This window comes from Microtus pennsylvanicus, chromosome 7 (genome assembly GCF_037038515.1).
Source record: "Microtus pennsylvanicus isolate mMicPen1 chromosome 7, mMicPen1.hap1, whole genome shotgun sequence".
Lineage (NCBI taxonomy): Eukaryota > Metazoa > Chordata > Mammalia > Rodentia > Cricetidae > Microtus > Microtus pennsylvanicus.
The window spans coordinates 96,362,502-96,376,246 of NC_134585.1; the positions used below are offsets into that span (position 1 = coordinate 96,362,502).

The 13,745-nt window shown below is 43.1% G+C and overlaps 1 protein-coding gene across 4 annotated transcripts in view; it reads left to right on the top strand.

Annotated features, from left to right (window-relative positions):
- The window catches only part of Tlcd4 (TLC domain containing 4), a 48,487-nt gene extending 35,310 nt beyond the window's left edge, over nucleotides 1-13,177 (top strand). For all 4 annotated transcript variants that reach the window (XM_075981491.1, XM_075981492.1, XM_075981489.1 and 1 more), the window contains exons 6-7: nucleotides 12,338-12,411; nucleotides 12,665-13,177. In XM_075981491.1, coding sequence (XP_075837606.1) covers nucleotides 12,338-12,411; nucleotides 12,665-12,980 — 390 coding nt within the window. In that variant the 3' untranslated portion in view covers nucleotides 12,981-13,177. The remainder of the gene's footprint in view (nucleotides 1-12,337; nucleotides 12,412-12,664) is intronic.
- The last annotated feature ends 568 nt before the right edge of the window (nucleotides 13,178-13,745 follow it).

Consider the following 13,745-nt stretch of genomic DNA (forward strand, 5'->3'; position numbering starts at 1 on the left):
TTGGTGGGTGGGTGGGTGGGTGGGGGTCTGACTTAGACTTAGATGGAGAGATGTAGGTTTCTTTGGGATCCTGATGCTTTGTGAAATGCCCGAGGAGACAGATGAAAAGCAAAGGCAGAGGTGCCAGGTCTCCATTGTGCTTTTCGTTATCTCATGGGCCTGAGGGGAGGAGTCAGTGCTTTTTAGAAAAAGCAGTTTCTAAGTGTCTGCTTTTAATAATCTTATACTCCTTTAAATATATATAAAAGTGTTAGCCCTCATGCAGTAAACTTGCAGCCCATTTTGCAACCTTCTAAGAAGGCTAGCAAAATAATAATTATTTTTCTGGAGTAAAATGTCAAAAAGTCCTTATTATTGGTAAGAATCCTTATTTAGAAACAATTTGACTTGACATGTCTGCAGCTGTCTAAAGATCTTTTTTCTTAAATGGTCTTACTGGAACTAAATCAAAACGTAGGAGTAGAAGCAGGTTTCCTTCAGGTTTTAAATATATCTTCTAGTGAAAATAGTTTTAAATGGCAAGATGTGGACTAGCCCCTGCATGTGTGGACATGGACACCTGCCCATACACATGCATGGACATGCAAGCATATACACATCATAAACATCCCCATAGCAGAACCATGAAATAAATACCGCTCGGTAGTCTTTTATGGTTAATGGAGTTAGGAAGCAAATTGTTTATTTTAAAACATTTGGAGACAGGGTTTCACTGTGTAATCTTGACTGTCCTGAAATGTGCTACAGAGAGACCAGGTTGGCCTTGAACTCACAGAGATCCACTCGCCTCTGCCTCCTAAGTGCTGGGATTAAAGGCGTGCGCCACCACACCCAGTTAAAAATATTTTAATAGTGTTCTTAACAATATTCAACACGTACACATACTGTATCCCCTCCCTTATTGTTTCCCATTAAGAAAAAAATTTAGGGACTGAAGAGATGGCTCAGTGGTTAAGGAACTTGCTTTGTGAATGGAGGACTGGGTTTGGTTCTCTAGAACCCTCATGGGTATTACAGCAACCCTCCTGGTAATTCCAGCTTTAGGGTAAGACAGGGGATCCCCAGAGCAAAACTAGATATACCAGCAGCAGGGTTGCACGAGAAACCTCACCTTAGTTAAGACAGTGGCAGAAGAGCCATGGTGGCTGATTTCCCACAATCCCATCTGTGCCGTGTGCCTACACGCATGCATACTCTCATACGACACACACACATGAAAATGGCAAGAAAAGAAAAAGTTTAGGCACCTTCCATGATATCTACCTTTGCCAATTTTAGGACTTTGTTTCAGCAGTTACTGTTTGGTGTAGAATGTTTGATTGTTTGATGTGAGTATTCTCATAACTTGCAGGCATAGCTGAGTTTCTACTTGGCATTTCCCCCGTTTTAGCATAGGTTCTGGACTCCGAAGCACAGGGATAAATAAGCAAAGGGCCTTTCCTACTGTTTCCCAGTCCTCTGAGAGCAAGGGATGGTTTACACAAATGGATAGTGGAAATAGACTCAGCAAATCCTCCCCCTTTTTATCTTTATGTCTGCTAGGCTTTTTAAATCCATTTTCCTGTCAATGCAGAAATAAATAAGGAGAGAGAACCGCTGCTGGGTGGTGCTGCCACACGGTCATATACCAGTTCATGTGGAAACTGTAACTAGATAAAGGCTCGTTCCCTTTGTTTCTGGAGTGCCAAGCTTTGGGTTTTGAGCCCGTGTAGCTCTTACTGTTACAGCCAGGTGTCTGTTACCTGGTACCTACTGCTGCAGTGTGGTGCTTCAGGTGCCAGGACCCCAGCTCTGGCCTTCTCCTCAGCACCTGGAGGTAGTAACTCTCCCAGGAGCCCCTGCCTGCAGTGTCTTCCTCTGCCCACCCTCCATGTTCTCCCCTCTCTCATCTCAGCTTTCAGCAGTTACACAGTTCCTGATGGTCTCACATCTCCACAATCTCTGCTCTCGGACCCACCTTTCTGCCTGCTTGCCGTTGCCTTCCTGCTCTTCCTTTTTTTTTTTTTTAAGTCTGGTTCTTTATGTAGCCCTGGCTGGTTTTCCTAGACCTCACTATGTATATGAGGCTGGTCTTACACTTAGATCTGTCTCAAGCCATTCTTAAACTTTTCTGTCCTATAGAAGCTGCTGTCTGTGCCTAGAGCTGTCAGCCCTGGCAGTCACCCACTCTCTCTGCAACCAGCTTAGCCTACCCTACCTTACACAAGTAGACAATTATACCGTTTGGATGATGTCTCGTTGGCCTCTCTGCTGCTTCTTCATAGGGGCTGTGAACAAGGGGAAGAACTGGCCTGCCACCTAATGATGAGAATGCTACTTGGGTAGCCGGACTAGATGTGTGTGCTGCAGGTTCCATGGGTGTGGGAGGAACCCCTCCCTACCAGGTTGACATCTGATCCAGTAAGACTAGACTATCTGTGCTTAAGATCATCTCACATGCCGCAGGCATGATCATTTAAGGATCATCTCAAGCTGACTTTGGCAAAGAAAGACTTTGGAGTGGCTGGGCAGGTCAGGTGACCGCCTAGCTCCAGTTTCTACTAGTCTGGAGTCTCCTGAAGGCGTTAGTGGCTGGGTGAGAGTCTCCTGCAGGCATCTGTGAGGGCTATTGAGCCATTGATTGTCCTGATACGCACTGAAAAGGTGCTCACTTGATTGGCAGCTCCCATTGACTCTTCAGAAATGTCAGGTGAAAGTTTTCCCTGTCACCTTCTCATACTCTTCAGCCGTGTCCTTCACAGTCTTGACTAACTCTGGAACTGAACCAATCCAGGCTTCCCCTTTTCCCGTCCTGATGAAGAAGTTCAGTTTCCACTCTAGGCTGTTGTTGCTGTGACTGGACATGAGGGATGGACCGTCCGTCAAGCTGCTGAACTCCCTACCATGATAGCCCCACTTATTTCAAAGGAAAGATTGTGCACATCAGCAAACTTAAAAGAGTGTAGTTGGGTGGTGGTGGCGCACGCCTTTAATCCCGGCACTTGGGAGGGAGAGGCAGGAGGAACTCTGAGTTCTGAGGCCAGCCTGGTCTACAAGAGCTAGTTCCAGGACAGGCTCCAAAGCTACAGGGAAATCCTGTCTCAAAAACCAAAAGAAAAGAAAAAAAAATTATAACTTTTAGCCACTACATAACCTTACCTGGGCCTCCTGAGGTGTCTCAGAGCTTGGTATGTGATGATTTTTATTAAAAAAAAAAAAAGCTGTTAACCAAGAAGATAAAAATGCCTATCCTGGTTAGTATTTAATTGTTAAGTAGATTTTTCTAAAAGCAAGCTTATCATATGATTCTACTTATACGGGATGCTTAGAATAACTAAGTCCCTAGAGAGGAAATAGATTCCAAGTTGCCAAGAACTGGGCAGAAGGGATAATGGGGGCTTATTGTTTCATGGAACCAGAGTCTTAGCTGGAGAATTTGAAAAAGTTCTGGGAGTTGTGGTGACAGTTTCATGACAGCATGAATGTCCTTATTGTCACTGACTCTACACTTCTAAAACTTTCATGTTGTGTATATTTTATCGCAATAAGTTAAGAAAAGAAAGCTTATTTATGAAAAGTTAGGGTGAAAGACTATTGTGTTGGATAATGTATTGTAGTTTTTAGATAAAGCTACACACTAAAACAAGAAGCCTAAAGAAATAGAGCTTACATTTGCATTTCGATTTAATAACTTGAGAAAAATGAGAAATGCCCTTTCAATAGCATTACCACAGCTGACAATGAAAGCAGTTTTCATATTTAGGCATCACCAGGAAAGGCACAGTTTCCAGTTAGAAAATGTTCTAATTTGCCACACCCAATGGACCCCTATCTGGAGCTCCTGATTCAGGGGAGAAATAGTCAGGAGAGCAGCCAGTTGACTGTAGAGGCAAGATTAGGTGCCCACTTCATTGTGGCGGGTGAATGAAGGACCCAGAGTTGAGAGAAGATATCCTCTCTTCTAGAGATAGGCAGGAGTTGGGCTGGCAGGAAATGGGGTTTGTGGGGCATAGTCAGGGGTGAACATTTGGGTAAGATGTGGCTACCTGAGGTATAGAGTGGAAATTCTAACTAACATGCCTTGTGTGTTTACAGTTCATGAAATGGTTGTAGGATCTGTAGTCAGAGAACTTGAGAGAAGGGGGGGTGGATATTGGTAGGTTTCATGCAGCTGGCAGGTGCTGTAGGCTCTCTGATGGGACCAGGGTGAGAACTGTAAACAGAGCATCAGCGTGCGGCTGGTTCCTCTGAGAGGTTCCGGCTTCCTGCACTTGGCAGGTATTTTCTAAAAGGGGCATTCTCAGGAGACCTGGGGAGGAAGCAGGGCTTCTCCTGACCCAGCTATGGAGCACACAGAACTCCGTCAATCAAGTGAGTGGCCAATGGCATCCCAGTTCAAAGAGAAGGAAGCAGCCTTTCAGCCCCTGCTGGGAGGAGCCTGCACGTCTGCAGAAAGCTGAGAGAAGGAATGTTGATGTCCATTTTCGGAGACTGCTCTGTCTTGGTTTGCCAGCTTTAGATAATGTGCAAGGGAAAGCTTTTAACTTTGTTTCTAATTGGCCTTTCTTCAGAGAGGAGTGAGCTCTTGGCCTCAAGTGACACTCCTGTGTAGCAAGATTCAGCTCAGGAAAACGTACCAACTGCTTGCGGTGCCAGGCATTGTGGACAACAAGGCACAGGATTATAGGTGCTTGGCAGGCGCTGGGCACTGCGATAGACAAGCCGAGAGATCTGTGGAGAAATCGACCTAACTGGGAGATGAGGTGCCAGGGGAAGTTTTCTAGAGGAAATGGAGCAGATTCTTCTGGAAAACCCTGTATGGTATGGTGGAGGTGTGTGTAAACCATGCTACACCACAGCAAAGGGAGCTCGTTCCCAAGGTATCACTCAGTTTGCTCTGTGCTGGAATCACCTGTGAGACTGTGAAGAGAGATGTCTGATCCCTAGTTCCAGGGCTGCAGAGTCAGTCTGTGTGGGATCTAGGCCTGGGGCGATGGCTCAGCGGGCAAAGCACATGCTGCGCTAGCATGAGGACCCGAGTTTGGGTCCCTAGCGCCCATGGAAAAGCCTAATTGGTGATGTGAATCTGTTATAGGCCAGTGCTGGAGGGAGGAAGATAATCAGATCCGAGAAGGGAAACTCTAGGTTCAGTGAGAGAACCTGTCTCAAAAAATAAGGTGGAAAGCGACAATGGAAGACAGGTGACAGCCCTCTAACCTCCACACATACATGCAAAGGTGAGTGCATCTTCACACACTTGAGACACATGCATAGAACACACACACACACGGAAGAAAGTGAGAGATGGCTCCTCAGATAGACGTAAATGCAGACAAAACGCCGGTGCACATACAATAAGATAAATGAATCAAGGTGGGAGATGGTGGCGCACGCTTTTAATCCCAGTACTTGGGAGGCAGAGGCCGGTGGATCTCTGTGAGTTTGAGACCAATCTGGTCTACAGAGCTAATTCAAGGACAGCTAGGGTTGTTACACAGAGAAACTCTGTCTCTAAAAGCCAACAAAACAAACAAACCCAAAAGGAAAAAAAAAACAAACAAACCATTTTTTAAAAACCCTGTGCTTATCTAACAAGTTCCCAGGCCTTGTTCTAGGCACCTTACTTAGGAAATGCTGGGCTCCAAATAAGAGTGAAGATTTCCTTGGGAGGACAGGGTTTAGAAGGCCTCAGCTTTTTTTTTTTTTTTGGTAGAAAATTTGCACTTTGGGAGATTATGGTTAGAGAAAGGCATTTTCCAAGGTACTATTTTAACCAGTAACTTGATTGTAAAGGCTATCATAAAGTTATATTGCCTCTGGCACTAATTTGATGCCTTGGTTAGCGGTGACACTTTATCGTATGGCGCTATGAAGGGAGTTGGAAGAATTGATCAGCAACTGCTTTCAATGCAGTGTGTTTCCTGGCTGTACTTTTAAGCTTACCATTAGCCAGTAAATTAAAATTAAAAATTTAAAATCAAGAATAATTAAGTTTCATTATTAAGAAAAATAATTGGGGGCACCTGGAGAAATAGCTCAGTAGTTAAGAGGACCGGCTGATCTAGGACCTGGCTCAGTTCCCAGCACCCCAATGGCAGCTCATAACTGTAACACCAGTCCCAAGAGATCTGACGCCCTCTTCTTCGCTAGTTGGCACCAGGCACACATGTGATGCACCTACATGCATGTAGGCAAAACATTCATATACATGAAATACGTAAATCAGTCAATAAATACAAACTTTTAAAAACCCACAAATTTTGGCAGTGGAACTTTAGCCAAGTTTAGTCATTTGTCAAGGAAGTCAGTATACTTTAGGAACATATTAACTCATATTATTTTGTAGCTATCTGGTTAGTCATGTTCTGTAAACATTGGGTAACATTATGACACACGCCACAGCCTTAAAATACCTGACCCAAGGAAAAAGAAACGCGTTAGTGAACATAGACCGGAAGAAAACCTTCTTTAGCCCGGGAGTGAGAACACTGTCTTTAAAAACCAAGCACTCACGCTTATTGCACGCGTGATTCCGTGGTAGTGAGGAGTGACTCAGTCAGATGTGGTGGCCACGCCCGCAGTCCTAGCACTTGTAGGGGGAACCACGAGGATCACGTGGTGAAGGCTAGCCTCAGGTATATAGTGAGACTCTCGGCTCAAAACGAAACGAGAAGTGGGGTGAGGAAAGACAGACAGGAGAAAAAAACCAAAATAGAGGGATTATTGTAACAATTTTTAACACTTTTGTACCTGCTTCAAGTAAGAATCCCACGAAAAATAACTTTCTCCTTTGCATAATTTTCCCCAACACTTATGGATATATTTTCAAAGTTCATCTCTCTTGCTTTAATTCAGTACAGAACTTAGAGAAACCCAGTTTCCTATTTTATTTGGATGATGTACACTTAAATGTTCTTCTAATCTTTTTTTTTTCTTTAAAAACATACTGTTTTCTTTTGAGATGAGGACTTTATGTAGCCAAGGTTGGCTGGAACTTAGGATCTTCCTTGGTGCTGGGATAAGAGTTGTGTGCCAACATGCTTAGATTTACGTTAAATACTCCAACTATTCATTTTTTTAAAAAAAATATTTATCATTTTTATATGTATGTACGTGTATGCCTTAGTATATGCATGGCACATCTTGTAAGTGCCTGGTGCTTGCAGAGACCAGAGAGGATGCCAGGTTCCCCAGAACTAGTGTTGCAGGTGGTTATGAGCTGCCATGTGGGTGCTGGGAGGCAAAGCCTCATCTGCAGGAGTAGCGAGTGCTCTTAACTGCCGAGCCATCTTTCCAACCCCTCTGCAATTCTCCTGGACAAATTCAGCTGTGCTTTAAGAAGCCAAAGAAGCCACCACGATTTTTTTTTTATTAAGAATGCACATAAAATATGCATGAACTTGCAATGTGAGCAGCAATTTGCTTCCTGTTATTTTTAAAGTGCTTCTTCATGCCATGCAAATTAGAGAGATCGGGCTGTCCTGCTTTTCATCCCTTTGTTTCCTGTCCACAAGTGTGACTTCTATTATGTATTAAAATTTGTGTAATAAAACAAAAATGAGTGTGACCTACCCAAGGAAGACACACCTGAAATCCTCCATCCCAGGAAACCCTTCCCATGATGGGAGACTATCCATGGCAACTCTGTACAGTTTCTGAGAATGCGACATTCTGATGCGACTGAAGTACATTGTAATTGTGAGCAGCCATAGTCCCTCAGACTTTGGGTGTTGGGTTGACAGCTGTGATTTGCATGCTTTAATCTCTGAGGTTGAATTTTCTAGAACGTGTATTTTTATAAGAGTTTATGTAATGGAAGTGAGATGACTTGTGATACTGCCAGAATGCCCAGACATCACTGATAGGAGAAGGTCATCATTCTTGTATATGGAAATATATATACTCTGAATAGTCATATGAAAAGACCCATAATATTGAATTAAAGAGAAATATAGTCAAAACAAAATAGACTGTGTAATATGCAGAAAATAATTGGAGATTCCACATTGGTATGAATTGAATTAAGTTCACTCTAAGCTTTCTATGTTGAGTCTCTAGCTTCCAGTACCTCTTATTGTGTATTTGAAAATAGGTCCATTTGCATATGTTAAGAGAAGTTCCTATTGCTGTAGGGTGGACCTTTAATAAACCGTTATTGATGTCCATATTAGAAGGGTGGTTTGGGCCCAGGAATTCTGTGTGAAGACAGGAGTTAGGCCACCAAACTTGAGGGACCGTCAAAAGCTGGCAGCAAGGGTGGAACAGAGAATTCCGTTGACCTTCAGAGGCATGCACCTGTTGGCACCTTCACCTCAGACTTCTGGCTTCTAAAATTGTGACACAGTCTCTTGCTGAAACACTGTACCCTCCACCTACCACCTGTTTCTTTGTTGCAACCCTCCCAAATTAATACACTTTCAGTTGAAGAGATATAAAGGCATAGAAGGACAAGTCTGGGATGCAGTGGGCAGCTATACCTAAATCAAGATGTGCCTTCTTCATCTTCCAGGAAGGTGTTGATGCTCAGTCGAAAGTGACAGGCTTTGAGTTAGCTTGCACGATACCGTATGAACACACACATCGGATTTTCCTCTTGATTGCTACATGAGATTGAGTAAACTTGCATTTCCTAATTCCAAGACTGTAACTCAGATTTCCTCTTGACAAAATGGGTGCAGAGAGACAAAATGGGTGCAGAGAGGAGGATTGTGGAGCTGAAAAGATGTTTTGACCTTTTGCAACGTAGAGCTGATTCTGTCAGATGGAAACAGTGTTCAGGCTCTTCAATAGTCTCATGATGAATTGAGTCAAGGCAACAAAACATGCCCAACCTCCAACCCCTGCTTTTGGGTACTTTTTGAAGAACAGAGTTAGACCTGGAAAACTAAATAAGAGTTTGTGGTACATTGTTAACGGTGTTGCTCAGCTTGTGTTTGTCTATAAATAGAAGTTTCTGTCCTGCCTGGCCCCACAGCTATTCAGCCCCAACAAAACAGACAGAAGCTTATATTAACTATAAGCTGGTTGGCCTATTAGCTCAGTCTTATTTTTGACTAACTCTTACAAACATAAATTAACCCATAATTCTTGTCCATGTTAACCACATGGCTTGGTACCTTTTTATCAGTGAGACATCTTGCTTCCTCTGTATCTGGCTGGTAACTGCAGACTAAGCCTTTTCTCTTACAAGAATTCTCGTAGTCTGTTTGCCCCACCTATACTTCCTGCCTGGATACTGGCCAATCGGTGTTTTATTAAGCCAATACAAGTGACGAATCTTTTCTGGGTACAAGAGCATTATTCCACAGCACTTCCCCTTTTTATCTTTACAAAATAAGAAATATGAATCTAATCTCCTTTGTTTAGTTTTTTTCCTGACTGTCATCCATAACAACTTGTAAACAACCCCTGAAGATAACACATGCCTACACGGCAGCCATGATTTTGCTGGCCACAAAGATGCTGAAAAGCCAGCTGCTACAAACTCATCGTTTCTGAACTGGGACCAAAAACCAAAAAAAGGCTTGCTTTGATTTTTAAATAAGTTGAGGATGAAAATGTAGAAAAATAAGAACAGTAAAGCAAATGTTTATGGGCAGTCTCTCAGGGCGCTATGATTGTTGAGAAGGTCACAGGAGGAAACCATCTTCATTTGAGTTGTTTGAGTGTTGGTTGGGGAAACAAGAATCACATGGTCACTCAGCTTTTGGAAGCAAGGTAATCAAAACTTAAATATAAATTAGGGCATGGACTTGTAGCTCAGTAGTTAAGTGCTCGCCTGGTGTGCAGAGAGCTCTGGGTTTTGCCCACAGCAGCACTTCATGTCAGGCATGGTGGAGGCAGGAGGATTAGGAGTGCAGAGTCCTCTTTGGTTCCCTAGTGAGTTCAAAGTCAGCATGAGCCATACATGGCACTGTTCTGAAACAACAACAAAATTTACCAGATAATGGTGCCATAACAAGCAGTAATCTGTCATAGCTTATCAGGGAGTCCAGGGTACTTTAAGTATGAAAACACATGGCTATTCAGAGATATGGAGTGTAGCTGATGACCTCCTACCTATAAAGGAACTGGACTGACTGGAAACAGAGTGACTAGATGTTCCTGGGGAACAAGAAACTTATTTTTTTATAGTTCTAAAAGCCTGCCATTGCAATAAAACCACATTCTAAGCCAGGCGGAGGTGGCACACACCTTTAATCCTAGGACTTAGGATGCAGAAGCAGGCGGATCCCAGTGAGTTCTAGGCCAGCCTGGTCTACAGAGCTAGCTAGTTCCAGGACAGCTAGGGCTGTTACACAGAGACACCCTGACCCCAAAAACCAAAATAAATAAATACCACCAACACGCATTCTAGATCCTAGCATCTTTGTTGGGAGATCATGTAACTTGGGCTTATTATCAGAATGGATTGACGATAGAAACCGACACATGGTTGGCTGAGGAGCTGAAATGCAAGTCAAAGCGAACTTCATGCTTCATTGTAGTAGGTTTGTTTTTTTTTTAAGATTTATTTACTTATTACGTATACAACATTCTGCCTTAATGTATGCCCACACGCCAGAGGAGGGCGCCAGATCTCATTACATGATGGTTGTGAGCAACCATGTGGTTGCTGGGAATTGAACTCAGGACCTCTGGAAGAGCAGACAGTGCTCTTAACCACTGATCCATCTCTCCAGCCCCCATTGTAGTAGTTTTACACAGTGCATTAAAAAACTTCCCCTTGGGCTGCAGGTAGTCACTGGAAAGGAAGAAGTGTTACTGAAAAAGGAAACAGAAAAGAAATATCCTGTTCATAGACAGGGAAAAAAAATGTTATTTTTAAACTCATTCTGGTTCTAATTCGTTTTATTTTGTTTATATCATTATTAAAATTTGTTATGTATTCTAGAAAAATACCATATAGCCCGTTTAACTGTTCAGCAGAGGTAAAGGGACAGTAAGAATGGTTGTAGAAGTACTGTCATTAAAAATCTTTGTTGAGTTAGTGTTGTTAGTACTAACGGGCACTGTTAACGTCGCCATGTCTGTGTGGAATCAGTGAACTCACACATCCTGACATCTGACACACTCTGTTTAGGTGGCAGTGTCCTGGGTCACTGGTTTGATCATTAGGCATCCCTCCTTCCTTCTTACCCACACATTCCAGTGTCACGAAAGACAATGAACTTGAAAATAGCTCCAGGAAAGCTAAATCTGTGGCCAAACCCCCACATTGTGTGCATCTGAGGGTTGGGAATGGGCAGATGTTTCTCTGATTTATCACAGTTTTGATAGGATTAGACATGCTGGAGTGTCCCCATCTGCCTTGTGGCAGTTGTAAAATCTGTGTGTGTGTGTGTGTGTGTGTGTGTGTGTGTGTGTGTGTCGGGGGGGGGGGGACTCATGCATGGAAGTCACAGGACAATTTTCCTTCCACCACGTGTGATCCAGGCAGCAAACTGAGCCATCTCACCAGTCCACCTCATAGCAATATTAAAAGTACATTAAATTCAATTCTAAGAATTTTATTTCTAATGTTTGTTGTATTCTGCTGTATTTTTCATTTTATTACATTGGCAGAATGTGCTAAGTATTGTTTCAATTTTGAAAGATCCCAGGCTTGTGTGTGTGTGTGTGTGTGTGTGTGTGTTTTAGCTATAGGATCTTCTAGTTGACAGGTATATATTTCTAGATCTAGCATTGTTGTGTTTAGCAAACATATACTTGCTTACAGATGAATTATCACAGAATGGGATAATTACACTTTTGAGACGTTTAAGCACTTCTACTTCATTCACAATGGATATTAAAGGAATGCCCATAGTGTTTACTATAAAACTCTTTAACTTTCAAAATTCCCCGTCCACGTGATCATTTTCCTGAAGTGGTCTGAGGATGCTGTCGCGGTGGGTGGTAGAGAGTTCACTGTGAGTCGGTTGCTTGATTTCTGCTTTCCTGGGTGCTGAGTGGGCTTCAGTGTGTGATGGACCATCTTATCACCTGTAGAGTTCCAAGCATGTTTCTAAAGTCTGAAGAAGAAAATCAGGAGGCTGGAGAGATGGTTAAGAGCACTTGCTGCACTTCCAGAGGACCTGGGTTTGGTTCCCAGCACCCATACGATGGCTCACAACTGTTCCTGTGATCTAGGGGACCTTCTTCTGGTCTCCCAGGCTCCCAGGCATGCATGTGGTGCCCACATTCACACACCCAAAAACCTAAAAACTAGTTTTTTAAAAAAGAAGAAAATTGATGATAAAAGGTGGACACCTGGTCTGTTTTTATAGCGATGGATTGTACACCAGAGTGATTGGCTCTTTTTAGAATATTTGTATTTTTTGATGAGTCTCTGACACCGTTTCTGTCTCTTATCCAGAAAGATGGAATGCTAGCGTACATTGCCAACTTCCGCCTGCTTGCCGAGCTTTCCAGCCCCTTCGTGAACCAGAGGTAGGTTACCAATATTATCCCTTTGAAGCTGTGTGGTTTCATTTTAATCTGTGAAAACCTTTTTTCCAAGATACAGAACTCAAGTCCCCACGATTGCACCAAAAACGCTTTATCCACAGAGCCATCTCCCCAGCCCCTCTCTGAAGCTGTTAGATGCTCCGTGAATTCTTTTATAGCCAGAAACGTGAGAGTGAGGTGGTAGATTCCCAAGCCACAGACCGAGTGTGATGTTTCTTTCACTTTTTTTTTCCAGGTGGTTCTTTGAAGCCCTAAAGTACCCCAAGTTTTCCAAAGCCAACGTCATCAATGGAGTTCTCATGACAGTGGTCTTTTTCGTAGTGCGGATCCTCGCGATACCTCCTTTGTATTTCTTCATGTACTCCGTGTACGGAACAGAAGCCTACATGAAGCTCGGATTTGTGGTCCAGTGTACCTGGATCACTACCTGTCTTATTTTGGATGTGATGAATGTCATGTGGATGATCAAAATTACAAAAGGATGCATCAAGGTCATCTCTCTCATCAGACAAGAAGCCAAGAGTAGCCTTCAGAACGGAAAACTTGATTAAAGGCGTGCTTCATCAAACACCCGTGTTTCCAAAGCCATCTTCATTCCTCCCTGCATCACGTCTACTGATAGATGAGTTCCTGGCATGCTCCTCTGCTGCTCTGTTCCTTACGACTGTTTGTTATTCAGGGTTTCCGTGTCTTCTTCTCTCTCTTTCATCTTTAGAAAAGGAAAATAAAATTTAGTTTTCACTCCCAAGATATCTTCTTTCCTTCTGCCTTTTAAGCATGGCTAGACATCGACAGATTTCAGTAGAAGTTGTAAGTGGAGTGGAGCACCTTTTCTGAACTCGCGGTGTGCGTGGGGATCGTTCTCTGCAGAGAAATGACTGCAGGGGTGACCCGCTTCGCTGAAGGAGCAACAACTGCTTTTAAGTCCGTAAGCAGCTCGGTTTGTTGTGCTGTGTTCTTTTCTAATGCCAATGCCTGCGTAGGGTCTGATTTCTAAGTTGCTAACATGTCCTTTTCCAGGCCATCAGAACTGACACAGTTTCATTTGGGTTTGTGGTCATCTATTATGAAGGAGTATTTCGCTCTTTGACAATATCATGTTTGAACATACTCCTGCATTTTAAGATTTCAGATACCGCTTTATTTCTGTCTTTAGTGTTTCATCCAACAGTTTTAGAAACTGTATGTCAGGCAAGGCTTAAGACCCATTTTGTGGACCTTGGGGATGAATGTCTTCTAAAAGTGCATGCTGGGAACACGGCTTCTGTACTACTGCCTTCCCCTCTGTTTCCTTGTACTTTGTCCATGAAAAAAAA